The sequence below is a fragment of the Convolutriloba macropyga genome, chromosome 2 (assembly GCF_964194025.1).
Source record: "Convolutriloba macropyga chromosome 2, txConMacr16.3, whole genome shotgun sequence".
In the NCBI taxonomy this organism is placed as follows: domain Eukaryota; kingdom Metazoa; phylum Xenacoelomorpha; order Acoela; family Convolutidae; genus Convolutriloba; species Convolutriloba macropyga.
The window spans coordinates 66,525,884-66,542,300 of NC_134469.1; the positions used below are offsets into that span (position 1 = coordinate 66,525,884).

At 36.5% G+C, this 16,417-nt stretch overlaps 2 protein-coding genes across 2 annotated transcripts in view; both read right to left on the minus strand.

The window, feature by feature from the left end:
- Positions 1-16,417, minus strand: part of LOC142334629 (uncharacterized) — a 418,890-nt gene that overhangs the window by 163,835 nt on the left and 238,638 nt on the right. The window lies entirely within an intron of this gene.
- The window catches only part of LOC142334619 (zinc metalloproteinase-disintegrin-like berythractivase), a 65,614-nt gene continuing 60,556 nt past the window's right edge, over positions 11,360-16,417 (minus strand). The window contains exon 9 of the mRNA XM_075382799.1: positions 11,360-11,697. Coding sequence (XP_075238914.1) covers positions 11,438-11,697 — 260 coding nt within the window. The 3' untranslated portion in view covers positions 11,360-11,437. The remainder of the gene's footprint in view (positions 11,698-16,417) is intronic.

The following is a 16,417-nucleotide window of genomic DNA, read 5'->3' on the forward strand; positions in this document are numbered from 1 at the left end:
CTCCTCTTTGAGTCGTAAAAAAACCTGTAGAATATCAATACTCCTCTTCGAGTCGTAAAAAAACCTGTAGAATATCAATACTCCTCTTCGAGTCGTAAAAAAACCAAGAGCACCGCAATATAGCTACACTCAGCTTACAGCTTTACAGAAGCTTTCTCCGACGCATCATCTAAATTATTAACTTTTGTTCTATAATCTCCTAATGTATATCAACTTCCTCTGAAATTTCAAACGCTGATAACAAGTGGGCTAACTGAATTTAGGTTTTATCGTTAAGCTTTGAACATTCGAGCTCTCTGCTTTCTTGTAACATCACAATATAATCTTTGAGGAACGGTTGAAGTTTGCAGGATTTGAAGTTTGAACTCTGAGCTCTCTACGTTGGCCATTTCTCGTTTGGGTCGAGAGTCTCAAGTAGAGCAAAAATCACTACAGAAAAACTACATGCAAGTTGACAGACTCAGGGAAAAAACAGAGCAGTACGAAGTGTTATAAACCACCGGAGAGGCTGTGAAGGCAAGTAGTAAACGCCAAACGCGTTTACTACTTTTGGAAAGGTGGCCAGCTTAGTTTCCTTGTGGTCAGGTAAAACATCCAAAAGAGCAACAAGAAAAGAATAGGGACAAGGTTTGAAATATGACCAATCGGTATCCTTTGTGCTTAGTTGTAGAGACACAAAAATATACAAAGTCGCCTGGTGGTGCTGGAATGATGATGAGCCGGGATTCCCTGGGTTGAAAATCAAAGAACAGCAAGCAAAGCCGCGCGGGGTGAGGGGTTGGAAAGACGACCGGGGTTTTTCAGGTTTTTTCTTTATTTTTTTTTAATCTTTTTATTAATAGCCGCAAAGAGATAGCTTGGGCTCCTATTGGCCTTCTCTTTGGATTTATCAAGTCGAAGATTTGGACTTTAATGGAGTTCTGCCCGGGTCGAGGTTTTGTCGAAAATAATTGCGGTGAAAAGCGGTGGAAAAAAACTCTTCACAGCAAAGCGCCCGCATATTTTAGCGATGGAAGCAGTGAAAATTTGAAAGATTTGCGGTTTTTAGAGGTGAATTTTTGTAAGATTCGCAGTTTTTCTGACATTCAGTGGTTCCACTGCGCCATCTATCGCTTACTTCTATAATATTTCTTGTGGATTTAAATCAGATTCAATGAACGCCATGGAAAACAAATGCGTTGAAACTTTGTAAGAATTTCGGTTTTTAGCGGCGAAATTTTAATTTTCATCGCTTACGCGGTTAAATAAAAGTAAATCACCGCTGCCTTCGAGAAGCTATGAAAATAAAAATTTCACCATTGGAAACCGTGAATCTTACGAAAATTCACCGCAAAAAAGACAGTGATTTTTAGCAGTGAATTGACGTGAGATGTGCGACTCTTAGGGATGAAACTTTTTCCACCACTTCCACTGATCAATATAACTTTTTTTCAGAGAAACTACTCCAAAAATACTCGATATTTTAGACTTCTACTTCTATAATTTTAAAATTCTAGTGCTCATCAAATTGTAGTCACTTTGTTAATGATAGCAAAATATTTACAGCAAGAAGTCCTCAGAGACTCGGGGAAAGTCAGTTATGATTTTTTTAAAAAAAAAAAACCCAGCCGATTGCATATCTGGAATGACTCAACGATTCGTTCAATATCATTGGCAAACTTAACTAAATCAGAAAATCTGAAAAAATAAAAAAACATTTGTCTAATAAAACTATAAAAAGTGCTTTAAAAGTTGCGAACATAATTTTTAGTTTGGGGTGGTAGACTAGAGTTTTTTTGGTAGATGAAGGCATTGGGTCATTAGTGATGTCTGATTGACTAGGGGGGTCGGTAGGTGAATGAAAGGCGAGCCGGTGCGAAAGAGACCGGGAATAGTTTTGAGGGAAATGAGTTATATGCGAGGGCTGGTAGGTGTTTTTCTGGGAGATAGCGGTTAGGAAACTGCGGGAGGAAGGGAGGTCGGCAGTGTGGTGGGGGGGGGTAGATAATAAAAAAAACTTGAAAATTACCTTCCCTTATTACCAACAATACCTAATTAATATGTATTGGTAACTAAGCTAATATTGAAGCCCAATATTGGAAACCAGAAGTCAACGTTCTAAAACTGAAATCAATGTTCAAAACATAACCGGCAAATTGCCGAATAATAGCTGCCGTTGACACGCTTGATGCACATTGGCGTTGAAAAAGAAAAAGAAGAGAAAAAAAATTGATTGATTTTTTTTTCAGTGTCAAAGTGTTTTAATTTATGGTGTAATTTCGGTTAGATCCATAAACTATACTTGATTCAGCTTCTAAACTGACAACTATAACGCTTAATACTCGTGTCAAGTATCAACCGCTCTAATGAACTTCGATAACCTAATGCATTCACTTAATGACCGCGCTTTATCGGTTTATCCCTTTTCCTTTAATTTTGCTCTTTTGACTTTGACTGTATTTACTGCATTACGTAATTCAATGAGTGAAAGAATTTAAAATCCATTCCGTTGAAACAGTGAGTGAAGGTAGTCAGAAGTCAAACGTGAAAATCGTGACTTAAGTAAAAGGAAAAATGTGACCAAAGGTAAAGCGAATTAAAACATAGCCGGCAGATTGTCGGAAAATAGCCACGATAAACGCTTGTGGCCTTCCTCAAAAAACCTGTCGAGCAACAATACTCCACTTGAGTCGTAGGAAACGCAAACTAAGGTAATCAGATATAACCGACTAACGTCGGGCGAATTGCTCTCAAACGACCGGCGAGCGGTTGGCTTCGTCAGTAGCTAGCCACGGGGGGGGGGGGGGGGGGGTGCACCGGGGGCTGATGTGGGGGGGGGGCAACACTGGGTTGGGGCAACAGCCCGGTGGGGGTGGAGGCAATAGTGGGGGTGGGGGTCAACACGGGGGGGGGGGGGTGTCTCACCCTCTAAGAAACGCCCTTCACACCATAAGTATAAGTATGTCTCCAGTTTGAGCTGAAACGCTCTATGAGCACTTAATGCCCACTGGGCGCTACCTGTTTATCCCGTTTTTGAGGACGAAAAGTCAAAAACGTCAGACGAAAAACCGGTCAAGCAAAAAATTGCATAAGAAGAAGACCGACAGGACTAATATAATTGCTACAAACTTCGTTTGAGAGCAATTAAAAACCAGCTAGGCTCTGCAAAATTCAGCTACAAGAACATACTCCAATCAGAATCAGAGATTCGTTCAAACTGAATAGATTCAATATCAAATGCACAAAATGTACAATTGCACCTTCCGAGACGATTTCAACTGTAAAATTTCAAATTTTTTATCAACTTTTAAAAACCACTTGATGTTTTGATTTTGAAAGCTAACTTTTTTGAAACTTCAACGAGCTTGCGACTCTTTAGACTAAAGACAGAAGAACTTAACTTCGCATGCCAAGATTAACATAATATATATTGCGAAGGAAAAGATAAAACCGAAAGACAGTGAAATAACTTGATTATGTATATATCGCATATACAAAATAAAGACCACTTAATGAAAAAAATTACTTGTTTCCAACAAAAAATATTTTCAATATCAACTAACTACTTAAAAAAGTCAACTTGAAGTGAAGCAAGAAAAACAGTTGAAAATAGCAAAACCAATTTTAAAACCTTCTGTGCGTCAAGATACCAACTATAATAATAAAATGAAGAGAAATTCGACCACAAAGAATCTCCAGAAAAAGTTGATACTGAGAAAAAAGAAGCCCAACTCGCAATGAAATTATCATAAACTCCACGGCAGAGTTTACATTCTATCAACAGGTGTAAATACTAGTTATTCAAAACATTACCCACTAACGTCGGGAATGGTCTGGGGGGGGGGGGGGGGGGGCTAAAGTCACCACGGGGCTTCACATGACGTCATTATAGGTTATTCCACTATCATAACGTTATAAAATGTGAAGTACGCGTCATAGAACTAACTTGGAGACGACTTTCAGTTCAGTATGACACGCTTTACAGAAACTTCAAACTTCTACGCTCATCTTTTCAAATCAATACTAGTGAAAAATGATGAAACCTGGAATCATATTGCTAAAAGTTGCCTATTTCGACGCGCCGAAAAAGGAGACATGGCAAAAAATTCAAGCCCGAATAACTTATCAAAAATGAAACTCAAAGAATACTCCAATTCAATCATATCCACGGGAAGAAATTGACTGAATAAAAAACCCAGTTAAGCATGTAGTTCCTCTTCCTCCCCATTTCACTAGATGGGTTCGGAACAAATGAATTGCCCGTATCATTTCAGTCGCGCCTGCTATTAGAGGCCTTCATTGACCTTGAATGGTGTGAGATTAACTTTAAATTAATTTCATTTTAGTGTTCTAAGTCATCAATAGAGAGTGGGGTAGTCATTCATGATTTAAACATAGCCGGCAGATTGCAGGAAAATAGCCGCGATAGACGCTTGTGGCGTTACATGAATTGAAACAACTATAGAAATAAAATAGACAGACCACTAGACTTTTTGGGTTAGCTTCAGACTGTCATTTTTATGAGACAAATAAGCTCTATAAGGAGAAAGCCCAAATAGGGCTTTTCAAAATTAGGATCTTTTCCGTTTGTGCCCCCTCAGCTTAGTGGGCGCATATTAATTGCATCCCCCAGATGCACGTGCAAAATTTGGCGGGGGGAACAAACGGAAAAGATCCCAAAATTAATATTCGAAATCAAAAACTCAAGACTCTAATATTCAAGAATTAGGGCATATGTTTGGCACTACTTAGATGCACACTATTGACCTTTAATAAGTAAATGTTCATAAAATTTAAAGTTTCATAAGCGAGCTCAGAAGTCATTTTTTTGAGTGAGGTAAGTCATTGAAAAAGTCAATTCCAAGAAGTCACGGTAAGACGAAACAAAAATCTGTTAGACGAAGTAAAAAAACATAGCAGGACAAGTCCTGACGTACAATTCAAAGAATTTTCATTGACTAAACAGAAAACTAGGCCCAGAACGGACTATGAATGGATAGGAAAAACCATTTAGAAAAAAATCCGATCCAAAAAAACGAAGAAAACAGTAAAAATCAAAGTCAAATTGCCGCATCTGAACAAAAAACCACTAGCGAGAAAGCGAATTTTTGTTCAAACACCGTTTTCTCACTCTACTTTAAAATTGGAGCGAAAATTCACGCCGCAAAACCACTCGCTTTTTCGCTCCCCTTCCTGTTTCGGCGTAACCAAAAACACTACTCCAAGTTGACTTCAAAAAATCATGAAAATGTGTGAACGGATCTTAAAAAAAACATAGCCGGAAGAATTCCGGAAACGACTCAAAGTGAAAATCCATTTAAACGCCATCCAACTACTCATCAAACAAAACGTGCCTTTACTAATTTATGATTATCTTGAAACAAAGTCATGAAACAAAAAAGTAAAAACAATAAAATCAAGTCTGTTAAAATATGATAAAAATTCTGATCAAATTTCGTTATAAATTGGGATTCCGAAAATACAATCTCTGCCAAAATAACTTCACCAAAAAAACTAGTGCTTACAAAAACCACTTATGTGAATTTTGAAAAAATACTTTAGGCTAAAATTATGAAAAAAAGCTCTTAAAAACAACTTCCACTGAAAAACTGGAAAAAGTTACTAAATTTTTTAATATTTCAAAAACATATAAATCCAAAAAAAATTCCCTTCAGCCAATAGCGTATCCAGATGCCCGCAAAACAATAGGCAAGTCATAATAGGCAAAGAAACTTAGCTAAAAACAGAAAACGAAAAACCGCAAAAAATTAAGAAAAATAGTTCCAATTTTCTCCATTTTTTGTCATATTTCTCAACAAAAAAATGATTCTTGCCCACAAAACTGTACCCAATTGTTGTCACAATATTACTCAAGTAGAAGGGGTTTCTTCAAAACCCACTTGAGCCAGTAAAACAAAATAATCGTCAAAAAAATCCAAAAATTGGCCCGAAAATCAGCAAAATACATTAAAAACCTCCGAATTATCATAAAATTCATATGAAATTCCAGAAACCGTCAAACCACTACCGAAACCAGCCTAAAACTAAAACAGAATCATAACCAAACCTCTTAACCAAAATTTTTTCACACATCAATTTCTCGCTCTCTCAAAAACAGCGGTATGAACAAAAACCACTCCCTTTTCGCTCCGCTCTTCACTTTTGTTCAGCACCAAAATCACTCCAAACTTTTTCACGCGTTTCATTTCCCGCTTCAAAAATCACTCCAATAAAATTGATTTAAAAAAAGGACTTCTCCAATACTCCTCTTCGAGTCGTAAAAAGACAGCGCCCCAAAACAATTCAAATTCTTTGAATTGTAAAAAAAAAAATTAGGAGCGCTATAATAGCCGCCTGGAATTGAGGACGCGGCTATTAAAAATTACCCAATGCGGTTAAGAACTCATTGAAAAGGTTAATCACTTCCGAAAGGTTAATTACGTTGCTCGTAAAAGCACCTGAAAAGCAGCACGAAAAAAATGTAAAATGTAAAGCGAAAAAGCTTCAGACCACGAAACAAAAGAAAAGCAAAGATAACCGAAATATAGACAGGCTCAGCTTTCAGCTTAGTTATTCAAAACATTACCCACTAACGTCGGGAATGGTCTCAGGGGGGGCTAAAGTCACCACGGGGTTTCACAAGACGTCATTATAGGTTATTCCACTATCATAACGTTATAAAATGTGAAGTACGCGTCATAGAACTAACTTGGAGACGACTTTCAGTTCAGTATGACACGCTTTACAGAAACTTCAAACTTCTACGCTCATCTTTTCAAATCAATACTAGTGAAAAATGATGAAACCTGGAATCATATTGCTAAAAGTTGCCTATTTCGACGCGCCGAAAAAAGAGACATGGCAAAAAATTCAAGCCCGAATAACTTATCAAAAATGAAACTCAAAGAATACTCCAATTCAATCATATCCACGGGAAGAAATTGACTGAACAAAAAACCCAGTTAAGCATGTAGTTCCTCTTCCTCCCCATTTCACTAGATGGGTTCGGAACAAATGAATTGCCCGTATCATTTCAGTCGCGCCTGCTATTAGAGGCCTTCATTGACCTTGAATGGTGTGAGATTAACTTTAAATTGATTTCATTTTAGTGTTCTAAGTCATCAATAGAGAGCGGGGTAGTCATTCATGATTTAAACATAGCCGGCAAATTGCAGGAAAATAGCCGCGATAGACGCTTGTGGCGTTACATGAATTGAAACAAATATAGAAATAAAATAGAGAGACCACTAGACTTTTTGGGTTAGCTTCAGACTGTCATTTTTTATGAGACAAATAAGCTCTATAAGGAGAAAGCCCAAATAGGGCTTTTCAAAATTAGGATCTTTTCCGTTTGTGCCCCCTCAGCTTAGTGGGCGCATATTAATTGCATCCCCCAGATGCACGTGCAATATTTGGCGGGGGAACAAACGGAAAAGATCCCAATATTAATATTCGAAATCAAAAACTCAAGAGTCTAATATTCAAGAATTAGGGCATATGTTTGGCACTACTTAGATGCACACTATTGACCTTTAATAAGTAAATGTTCATAAAATTTAAAGTTTCATAAGCGAGCTCAGAAGTCATTTTTTTGAGTGAGGTAAGTCATTGAAAAAGTCAATTCCAAGAAGACACGGTAAGACGAAACAAAAATCTGTTAGACGAAGTAAAAAAACATAGCAGGACAAGTCCTGACGTACAATTCAAAGAATTTTCATTGACTAAACAGAAAACTAGGCCAAGAACGGACTATGAATGGATTGGAAAAACCATTTAGAAAAAAATCCGATCCAAAAAAACGAATAAAACAGTAAAAATCAAAGTCAAATTGCCGCATCTGAACAAAAAACCACTAGCGAGAAAGCGCATTTTTGTTCAAACACCGTTTTCTCACTCTACTTTAAAATTGGAGCGAAAATTCACACCGCAAAACCACTCGCTTTTTCGCTCCTCTTCCTGTTTCGGCGTAACCAAAATCACTACTCCAAGTTGACTTCAAAAAATCATGAAAATGTGTGAACGGATCTTAAAAAAAACATAGCCGGAAGAATTCCGGAAACGACTCGAAGTGAAAATCCATTTAAACGCCATCCAACTACTCATCAAACAAAACGTGCCTTCACTAATTTATGATTATCTTGAAACAAAGTCATGAAACAAAAAAGTAAAAACAATAAAATCAAGTCTGTTAAAATATGATAAAAATTCTGATCAAATTTCGTTATAAATTGGGATCCCGAAAATACAATCTCTGCCAAAATAACTTCACCAAAACAACTAGTGCTTACAAAAACCACTTATGTGAATTTTGAAAAAATACTTTAGGCTAAAATTATGAAAAAAAGCTCTTAAAAACAACTTCCACTGAAAAACTGGAAAAATTTACTAAATTTTTTAATATTTCAAAAACATATAAATCCAAAAAAAAATTCCCTTCAGTCAATAGCGTATCCAGATGCTCGCAAAACAATAGGCAAGTCATAATAGGCAAAGAAACTTAGCTAAAAACAGAAAACGAAAAACCGCAAAAAATTAAGAAAAATAGTTCCAATTTTCTCCATTTTTTGTCATATTTCTCAACAAAAAAAATGATTCTTGCCCACAAAACTGTACCCAATTGTTGTCACAATATTACTCAAGTAGAAGGGGTTTCTTCATAACCCACTTGAGCCAGTAAAACAAAATAATCGTCAAAAAAAATCCAAAAATTGGCCCGAAAATCAGCAAAATACATTAAAAACCTCCAAATTATCATAAAATTCATATGAACTTCCAGAAACCGTGAAACCACTACCGAAACCAGCCTAAAACTATAACAAAATCATAACCAAACCTCTTAACCAAAATTTTTTCACACATTAATTTCTCGCTCTCTCAAAAACAGCGGTATGAACAAAAACCACTCCCTTTTCGCTCCGCTCTTCATTTTTGTTCAGCACCAAAATCATTCCAAATTTTTTCACGCGTTTCATTTCCCGCTTCAAAAATCACTCCAATAAAATTGATTTAAAAAAAGGACTTCTCCAATACTCCTCTTCGAGTCGTAAAAAGACAGCGCCCCAATACAATTCAAATTCTTTGAATTGTAAAAAAAAATTAGGAGCGCTATAATAGCCGCCTGGAATTGAGGACGCGGCTATTAAAAATTACCCAATTCAGTTAAGAACTCATTGAAAAGGTTAATCACTTCCGAAAGGTTAATTACGTTGCTCATAAAAGCACCCGAAAAGCAGCACAAAAAAAATGTAAAATGTAAAGCGAAAAAGCTTCAGACCACGAAACAAAAGAAAAGCAAAGATAACCGAAATATAGACAGGCTCAGCTTTCAGCTCGTGGCTACGAAAACAAAGCGTCCTGATAACATAAATGCTTTTTAAAGAAATTGATAGAAAACAACTCTATTTTCAAAAGGGTATATCTAAACATGTAAAAATAAAGGACAGACATCTAAAAGATTAATTCAGTTGAGATTGACATCACTAAAATTCCTAAGAGATACGCTGGCAGGAGGATCCGGTGGTTGCCTTCGCCCTCCGTTTGCGTTTGAGCCACGAATCTCGAATCTGGGATTCTCTTTTATCTCAACTTGTTGAGTGTCGTTTGCACTGAAGTAATCCTCGTCGTCTTGGCGTATTAGTTTAGAGTCGAATGATATGGTAAAGTCAGAGGCTTGAGGAAGGCGCTTAGTTCGAGGCACCAGCTGTGGATTATCAATCGGTCCTGTGAAAAAAAGAGTGAAGAGCCCATAACCAAAAGTTAGCCGGCACATTGCCGGAAAATAGCCGCGATATAGACTGTTGAGTTTAGTTAAGAAAGATCACCGAGACAAAAACAAAAAATAATAACTAGACTGAATTCAAATTCTATGCTTATTTTTAAATGGAATCTCAAACACTAATCTTTTTAGCCAACACAGCCTTGCACTAATCTCGCTTAGATCTCTGTTGATTTTTGATTAGAGTTTAAACTTTCAATTAGAGAAGAGCGCAAAGTAATTTTATTGAGCGAAAATGTGTGAACGGATCTTAAAAAAAAACATAGCCGGAAGAATTCCGGAAACGACTCGAAGTGAAAATCCATTTAAACGCCATCCAACTACTCATCAAACAAAACGTGTCTCCACTAATTTATGATTATCTTGAAACAAAGTCATGAAACAAAACAGTAAAAACAATAAAATCAAGTCTGTTAAAATATGATAAAAATTCTGATCAATTTTCGTTATAAATTGGGATCCCAAAAAAACAATCTCTGCCAAAATAACTTCACCAAAACAACTAGTACTTACAAAAACCACTTATGTGAATTTTGAAAAAATACTTTAGGCTAAAATTATGAAAAAAAGCTCTTAAAAACAACTTCCACTGAAAAACTGGAAAAAGTTACTAAATTTTTTAATATTTCAAAAACAAATAAATCCAAAAAAATTCCCTTCAGCCAATAGGGTATCCAGATGCTCGCAAAACAATAGGCAAGTCATAATAGGCAAAGAAACTTAGCTAAAAACATAAAACGAAAAACCGCAAAAAATTAAGAAAAACAGTTCCAATTTTCTCCATTTTTTGTCATATTTCTCAACAAAAAAAATGATTCTTGCCCACAAAACTGTACCCAATTGTTGTCACAATATTACTCAAGTAGAAGGGGTTTCTTCAAAACCCACTTGAGCCAGTAAAACAAAATATTCGTCAAAAAAAATCCAAAAATTGGCCCGAAAATCAGCAAAATACATTAAAAACCTCCGAATTATCATAAAATTCATATGAACTTCCAGAAACCGTGAAACCACTACCGAAACCAGCCTAAAACTAAAACAAAATCATAACCAAACCTCTTAACCAAAATTTTTTCACACATCAATTTCTCGCTCTCTCAAAAACAGCGGTATGAACAAAAACCACTCCCTTTTCGCTCCGCTCTTCACTTTTGTTCAGCACCAAAATCACTCCAAATTTTTTCACGCGTTTCATTTCCCGCTTCAAAAATCACTCCAATAAAATTGATTTAAAAAAAAGACTTCTTCAATACTCCTCTTCGAGTCGTAAAAAGACAGCGCCCCAAAACAATTCAAATTCTTTGAATTGTAAAAAAAAATTAGGAGCGCTATAATAGCCGCCTGGAATTGAGGACGCGGCTATTAAAAATTACCCAATGCGGTTAAGAACTCATTGAAAAGGTTAATCACTTCCGAAAGGTTAATTACGTTGCTCATAAAAGCACCTGAAAAGCAGCACGAAAAAAATGTAAAATGTAAAGCGAAAAAGCTTCAGACCACGAAACAAAAGAAAAGCAAAGATAACCGAAATATAGACAGGCTCAGCTTCCAGCTCGTGGCTACGAAAACAAAGCGTCCTGATAACATAAATGCTTTTTAAAGAAATTGATAGAAAACAACTCTATTTTCAAAAGGGTATATCTAAACATGTAAAAATATAGGACAGACATCTAAAAGATTAATTCAGTTGAGATTGACATCACTAAAATTCCTAAGAGATACGCTGGCAGGAGGATCCGGTGGTTGCCTTCGCCCTCCGTTTGCGTTTGAGCCACGAATCTCGAATCTGGGATTCTCTTTTATCTCAACTTGTTGAGTGTCGTTTGCACTGAAGTAATCCTCGTCGTCTCGGCGTATTAGTTTAGAGTCGAATGATATGGTAAAGTCGGAGGCTTGAGGTAGGCGCTTAGTTCGAGGCACCGGCTGTGGATTATCAATCGGTCCTGTGAAAAAAAGAGTGAAGAGCCCATAACCAAAAGCTAGCCGGCACATTGCCGGAAAATAGCCGCGATATAGACTGTTGAGTTTAGTTAAGAAAGCACCGAGACAAAAACAAAAAATAATAACTAGACTGAATTCAAATTCTATGCTTATTTTTAAATGGAATCTCAAACACTAATCTTTTTAGCCAACACAGCCTTGCACTAATCTCGCTTAGATCTCTGTTGATTTTTGATTAGAGTTTAAACTTTCAATTAGAGAAGAGCGCAAAGTAATTTTATTGAGCGAGTAGGTCATGTAAACTTATGCTTGAACAATTATCACACGATTGACCGAAAACTCACACCAAAAGAACATAACCGACTAAACGTCGGAAGAATTGCTCTTGAACGACTAGTGGGAGCTCTAATCAATTGCAGCCTGCTTCAGTCGGGGGGGGGGGGGGGGGAGGGGTAGCCTAAATGGGACTAAGAAGTTCTATAGTGGGCTTCAAATAACCATATTAGAGGATAACATATACCACTATTAAGATTTAAAGTAAAAAAAAATGACACCAGTTTCGGCGCACTTTTTATTTGACTTTTAGAATTAAATTGCCGCCAATTGAGTTCAGCTGCTTGAAATTGTGATTGAGAGAGAATTTTAGATCACGCGAAATGCAAAATGTCAAGGGCGTAAAAGTCACTCGAAAAGTCAAAACCGACAAGCGAAAATTTTTCATAAAAAAAAGACACACACGTTTACAATAATTGCTATGAACTGCGTTCAAGAGCAATTAATAACAAATAATGTCACGCATTCAGATGCTTGACTGGAAGAAGTCACAAAAGAAAAGTCGAATTTTGACTTCCTGACCCGTGATCAAATGGTCGTAACAAAACAAGGGAAGACAAATTAAAACATAGCTGGCAGATTGCCAGAAAATAGCCGCAATAGATTCGTAGATCTGCAGTCTCAAAAAACAGTAAAGACGGACTAAAAAAATTCGTCTTTTCATTGAAGGCTGATCTGTTATATTTTGATTAAAAATCTGTATAAATTATAGCTGCCTCTATTAGTTGCTCTCTATTAATCTTCATTTAGAGTGACACACACCCATTTGACCTCATCTATTTGAATTAAAGTAAATTAAAGTCAATTTCAAAGTGAGGAAGTCATTTTTGTGAGTGAGGTAAGTCAAGTGTGACCAAAAATTTAATCACGCGAATGAACAAAAAAACTCGCTCCACTAAGAGCGAAAAACGACCGCACGCATGCGATTAACTTGAAATTGCATGAACGAATGAACAAAACGTGGCTGTGACGTCATATGGTCGTAACAAAAATCTTACAATAAAAAAACCAAGAGAAGGCCAATAATAGCCCCAGCTATCGCTGTACGGCTATTAAAAAAACCGAGCCGTACAAGTCCTGAGCTAGAATCCAAAGAACTGAACAAAATAAAACTATCATCAAAGCTTTCTGAAAAAAAGCATTTGATTGCTAATAAAGTCCATGACCCAGCCGAAACAAAAAGAAAAATCAGAGCACAAAACAGTTTCACAAAAAATAATAACTAGACTGAATTCAAATTCTGCTTATTTTTAAATGGAATCTAAAACACTAATCTTTTTAGCCAACACAGCCTTGCACTAATCTCGCTTAGATCTCTGTTGATTTTTGATTAGAGTTTAAACTTTCAATTAGAGAAGAGCGCAAAGTAATTTTATTGAGCGAGTAGGTCATGTAAACTTATGCTTGAACAATTATCACACGATTGACCGAAAACTCACACCAAAAGAACATAACCGACTAAACGTCGGAAAAATTGCTCTTGAACGACTAGTGGGAGCTCTAATCAATTGCAGCCTGCTTCAGTCGGGGGGGGGGGGTAGCCTAAATGGGACTAAGAAGTTCTATAGTGGGCTTCAAATAACCATATTAGAGGATAACATATACCACTATTAAGATTTAAAGTAAAAAAATGACACCAGTTTCGGCGCACTTTTTATTTGACTTTTAGTATTAAATTGCCGCCAATTGAGTTCAGCTGCTTGAAATTGTGATTGAGAGAGAATTTTAGATCACGCCAAATGCAAAAAGTCAAGGGCGTAAAAGTCACTCGAAAAGTCAAAACCGTCAAGCAAAAATTTTGCATAAAAAAAGACACACACGTTTACAATAATTGCCATGAACTGCGTTCAAGAGCAATTAATAACAAATAATGTCACGCATTCAGATGCTTGACTGGAAGAAGTCACAAAAAAAAGTCGAATTTTGACTTCCTGACCCGTGATCAAATGGTCGTAACAAAATAAGGGAAGACAAATTAAAACATAGCTGGCAGATTGCCAGAAAAAAGCCGCAATAGATTCGTAGATCTGCAGTCTCGAAAAACAGTAAAGACGGACTAAAAAAATTCGTCTTTTCATTGAAGGCTGATCTGTTATATTTTGATTAAAAATCTGTATAAGTTATAGCTGCCTCTATTAGGTGCTCTCTATTAATCTTCATTTAGAGTGGCACACACCCACTTGACCTCATCTATTTGAATTGAAGTAAATTAAAGTCAATTTCAAAGTGAGGAAGTCATTTTTGTGCGTGAGGTAAGTCAAGTGTGACCAAAAATTTAATCACGCGAATGAACAAAAAAACTCGCTCCAGTAAGAGCGAAAAATGACCGCACGCATGCAATTCACTTGAAATTGCATGAACGAATGAACAAAAAGTGGCTGTGACGTCATATGGTCGTAACAAAAATCTTACAATAAAAAAACCAAGAGAAGGCCAATAATAGCCCCAGCTATCGCTGTACGGCTATTAAAAAAACCGAGCCGTACAAGTCCTGAGCTAGAATCCAAAGAACTGAACAAAATAAAACTATCATCAAAGCTTTCTGAAAAAAAGCATTTGATTGCTAATAAAGTCCACGACCCAGCCGAAACAAAAAGAAAAATCAGAGCACAAAACAGTTTCACAAAAAATAATAACTAGACTGAATTCAAATTCTGCTTATTTTTAAATGGAATCCAAAACACTAATCTTTTTAGCCAACACAGCCTTGCACTAATCTCGCTTAGATCTCTGTTGATTTTTGATTAGAGTTTAAACTTTCAATTGGAGAAGAGCGCAAAGTAATTTTATTGAGCGAGTAGGTCATGTAAACTTATGCTTGAACAATTATCACACGATTGACCGAAAACTCACACCAAAAGAACATAACCGACTAAAAGTCGGAAAAATTGCTCTTGAACGACTAGTGGGAGCTCTAATCAATTGCAGCCTGCTTCAGTCGGGGGGGGGGTAGCCTAAATGGGACTAAGAAGTTCTATAGTGGGCTTCAAATAACCATATTAGAGGATAACATATACCACTATTAAGATTTAAAGTAAAAAAATGACACCAGTTTCGGCGCACTTTTTATTTGACTTTTAGTATTAAATTGCCGCCAATTGAGTTCAGCTGCTTGAAATTGTGATTGAGAGAGAATTTTAGATCACGCGAAATGCAAAAAGTCAAGGGCGTAAAAGTCACTCGAAAAGTCAAAACCGTCAAGCGAAAATTTTGCATAAAAAAAGACACACACGTTTACAATAATTGCTATGAATTGCGTTCAAGAGCAATTAATAACAAATAATGTCACGCATTCAGATGCTTGACTGGAAGAAGTCACAAAAGAAAAGTCGAATTTTGACTTCCTGACCCGTGATCAAATGGTCGTAACAAAATAAGTGAAGACAAATTAAAACATAGCTGGCAGATTGCCAGAAAAAAGCCGCAATAGATTCGTAGATCTGCAGTCTCAAAAAACAGTAAAGACGGACTAAAAAAATTCGTCTTTTCATTGAAGGCTGATCTGTTATATTTTGATTAAAAATCTGTATAAGTTATAGCTGCCTCTATTAGGTGCTCTCTATTAATCTTCATTTAGAGTGACACACACCCACTTGACCTCATCTATTTGAATTGAAGTAAATTAAAGTCAATTTCAAAGTGAGGAAGTCATTTTTGTGCGTGAGGTAAGTCAAGTGTGACCAAAAATTTAATCACGCGAATGAACAAAAAAACTCGCTCCAGTAAGAGCGAAAAATGACCGCACGCATGCAATTCACTTGAAATTGCATGAACGAATGAACAAAAAGTGGCTGTGACGTCATATGGTCGTAACAAAAATCTTGACAATAAAAAACCAAGAGAAGGCCAATAATAGCCCCAGCTATCGCTGTGCGGCTATTAAAAAAACCGAGCCGTACAAGTCCTGAGCTAGAATCCAAAGAACTGAACAAAATAAAACTATCGTCAAAGCTTTCTGAAAAAAAGCATTTGATTGCTAATAAAGTCCATGACCCAGTCGAAACAAAAAGAAAAATCAGAGCAGAAAACAGTTTCACAAAAAATAATAACTAGACTGAATTCAAATTCTATGCTTATTTTTAAATGGAATCTCAAACACTAATCTTTTTAGCCAACACAGCCTTGCACTAATCTCACTTAGATCTCTGTTGATTTTTGATTAGAGTTTAAACTTTCAATTAGAGAAGAGCGCAAAGTAATTTTATTGAGCGAGTAGGTCATGTAAACTTATGCTTGAACAATTATCACACGATTGACCGAAAACTCACACCAAAAGAACATAACCGACTAAACGTCGTAAGAATTGCTCTTGAACGACTAGTGGGAGCTCTAATCAATTGCAGCCTGCTTCAGTCGGGGGGAGGGGTAGCCTAAATGGGACTAAGAAGT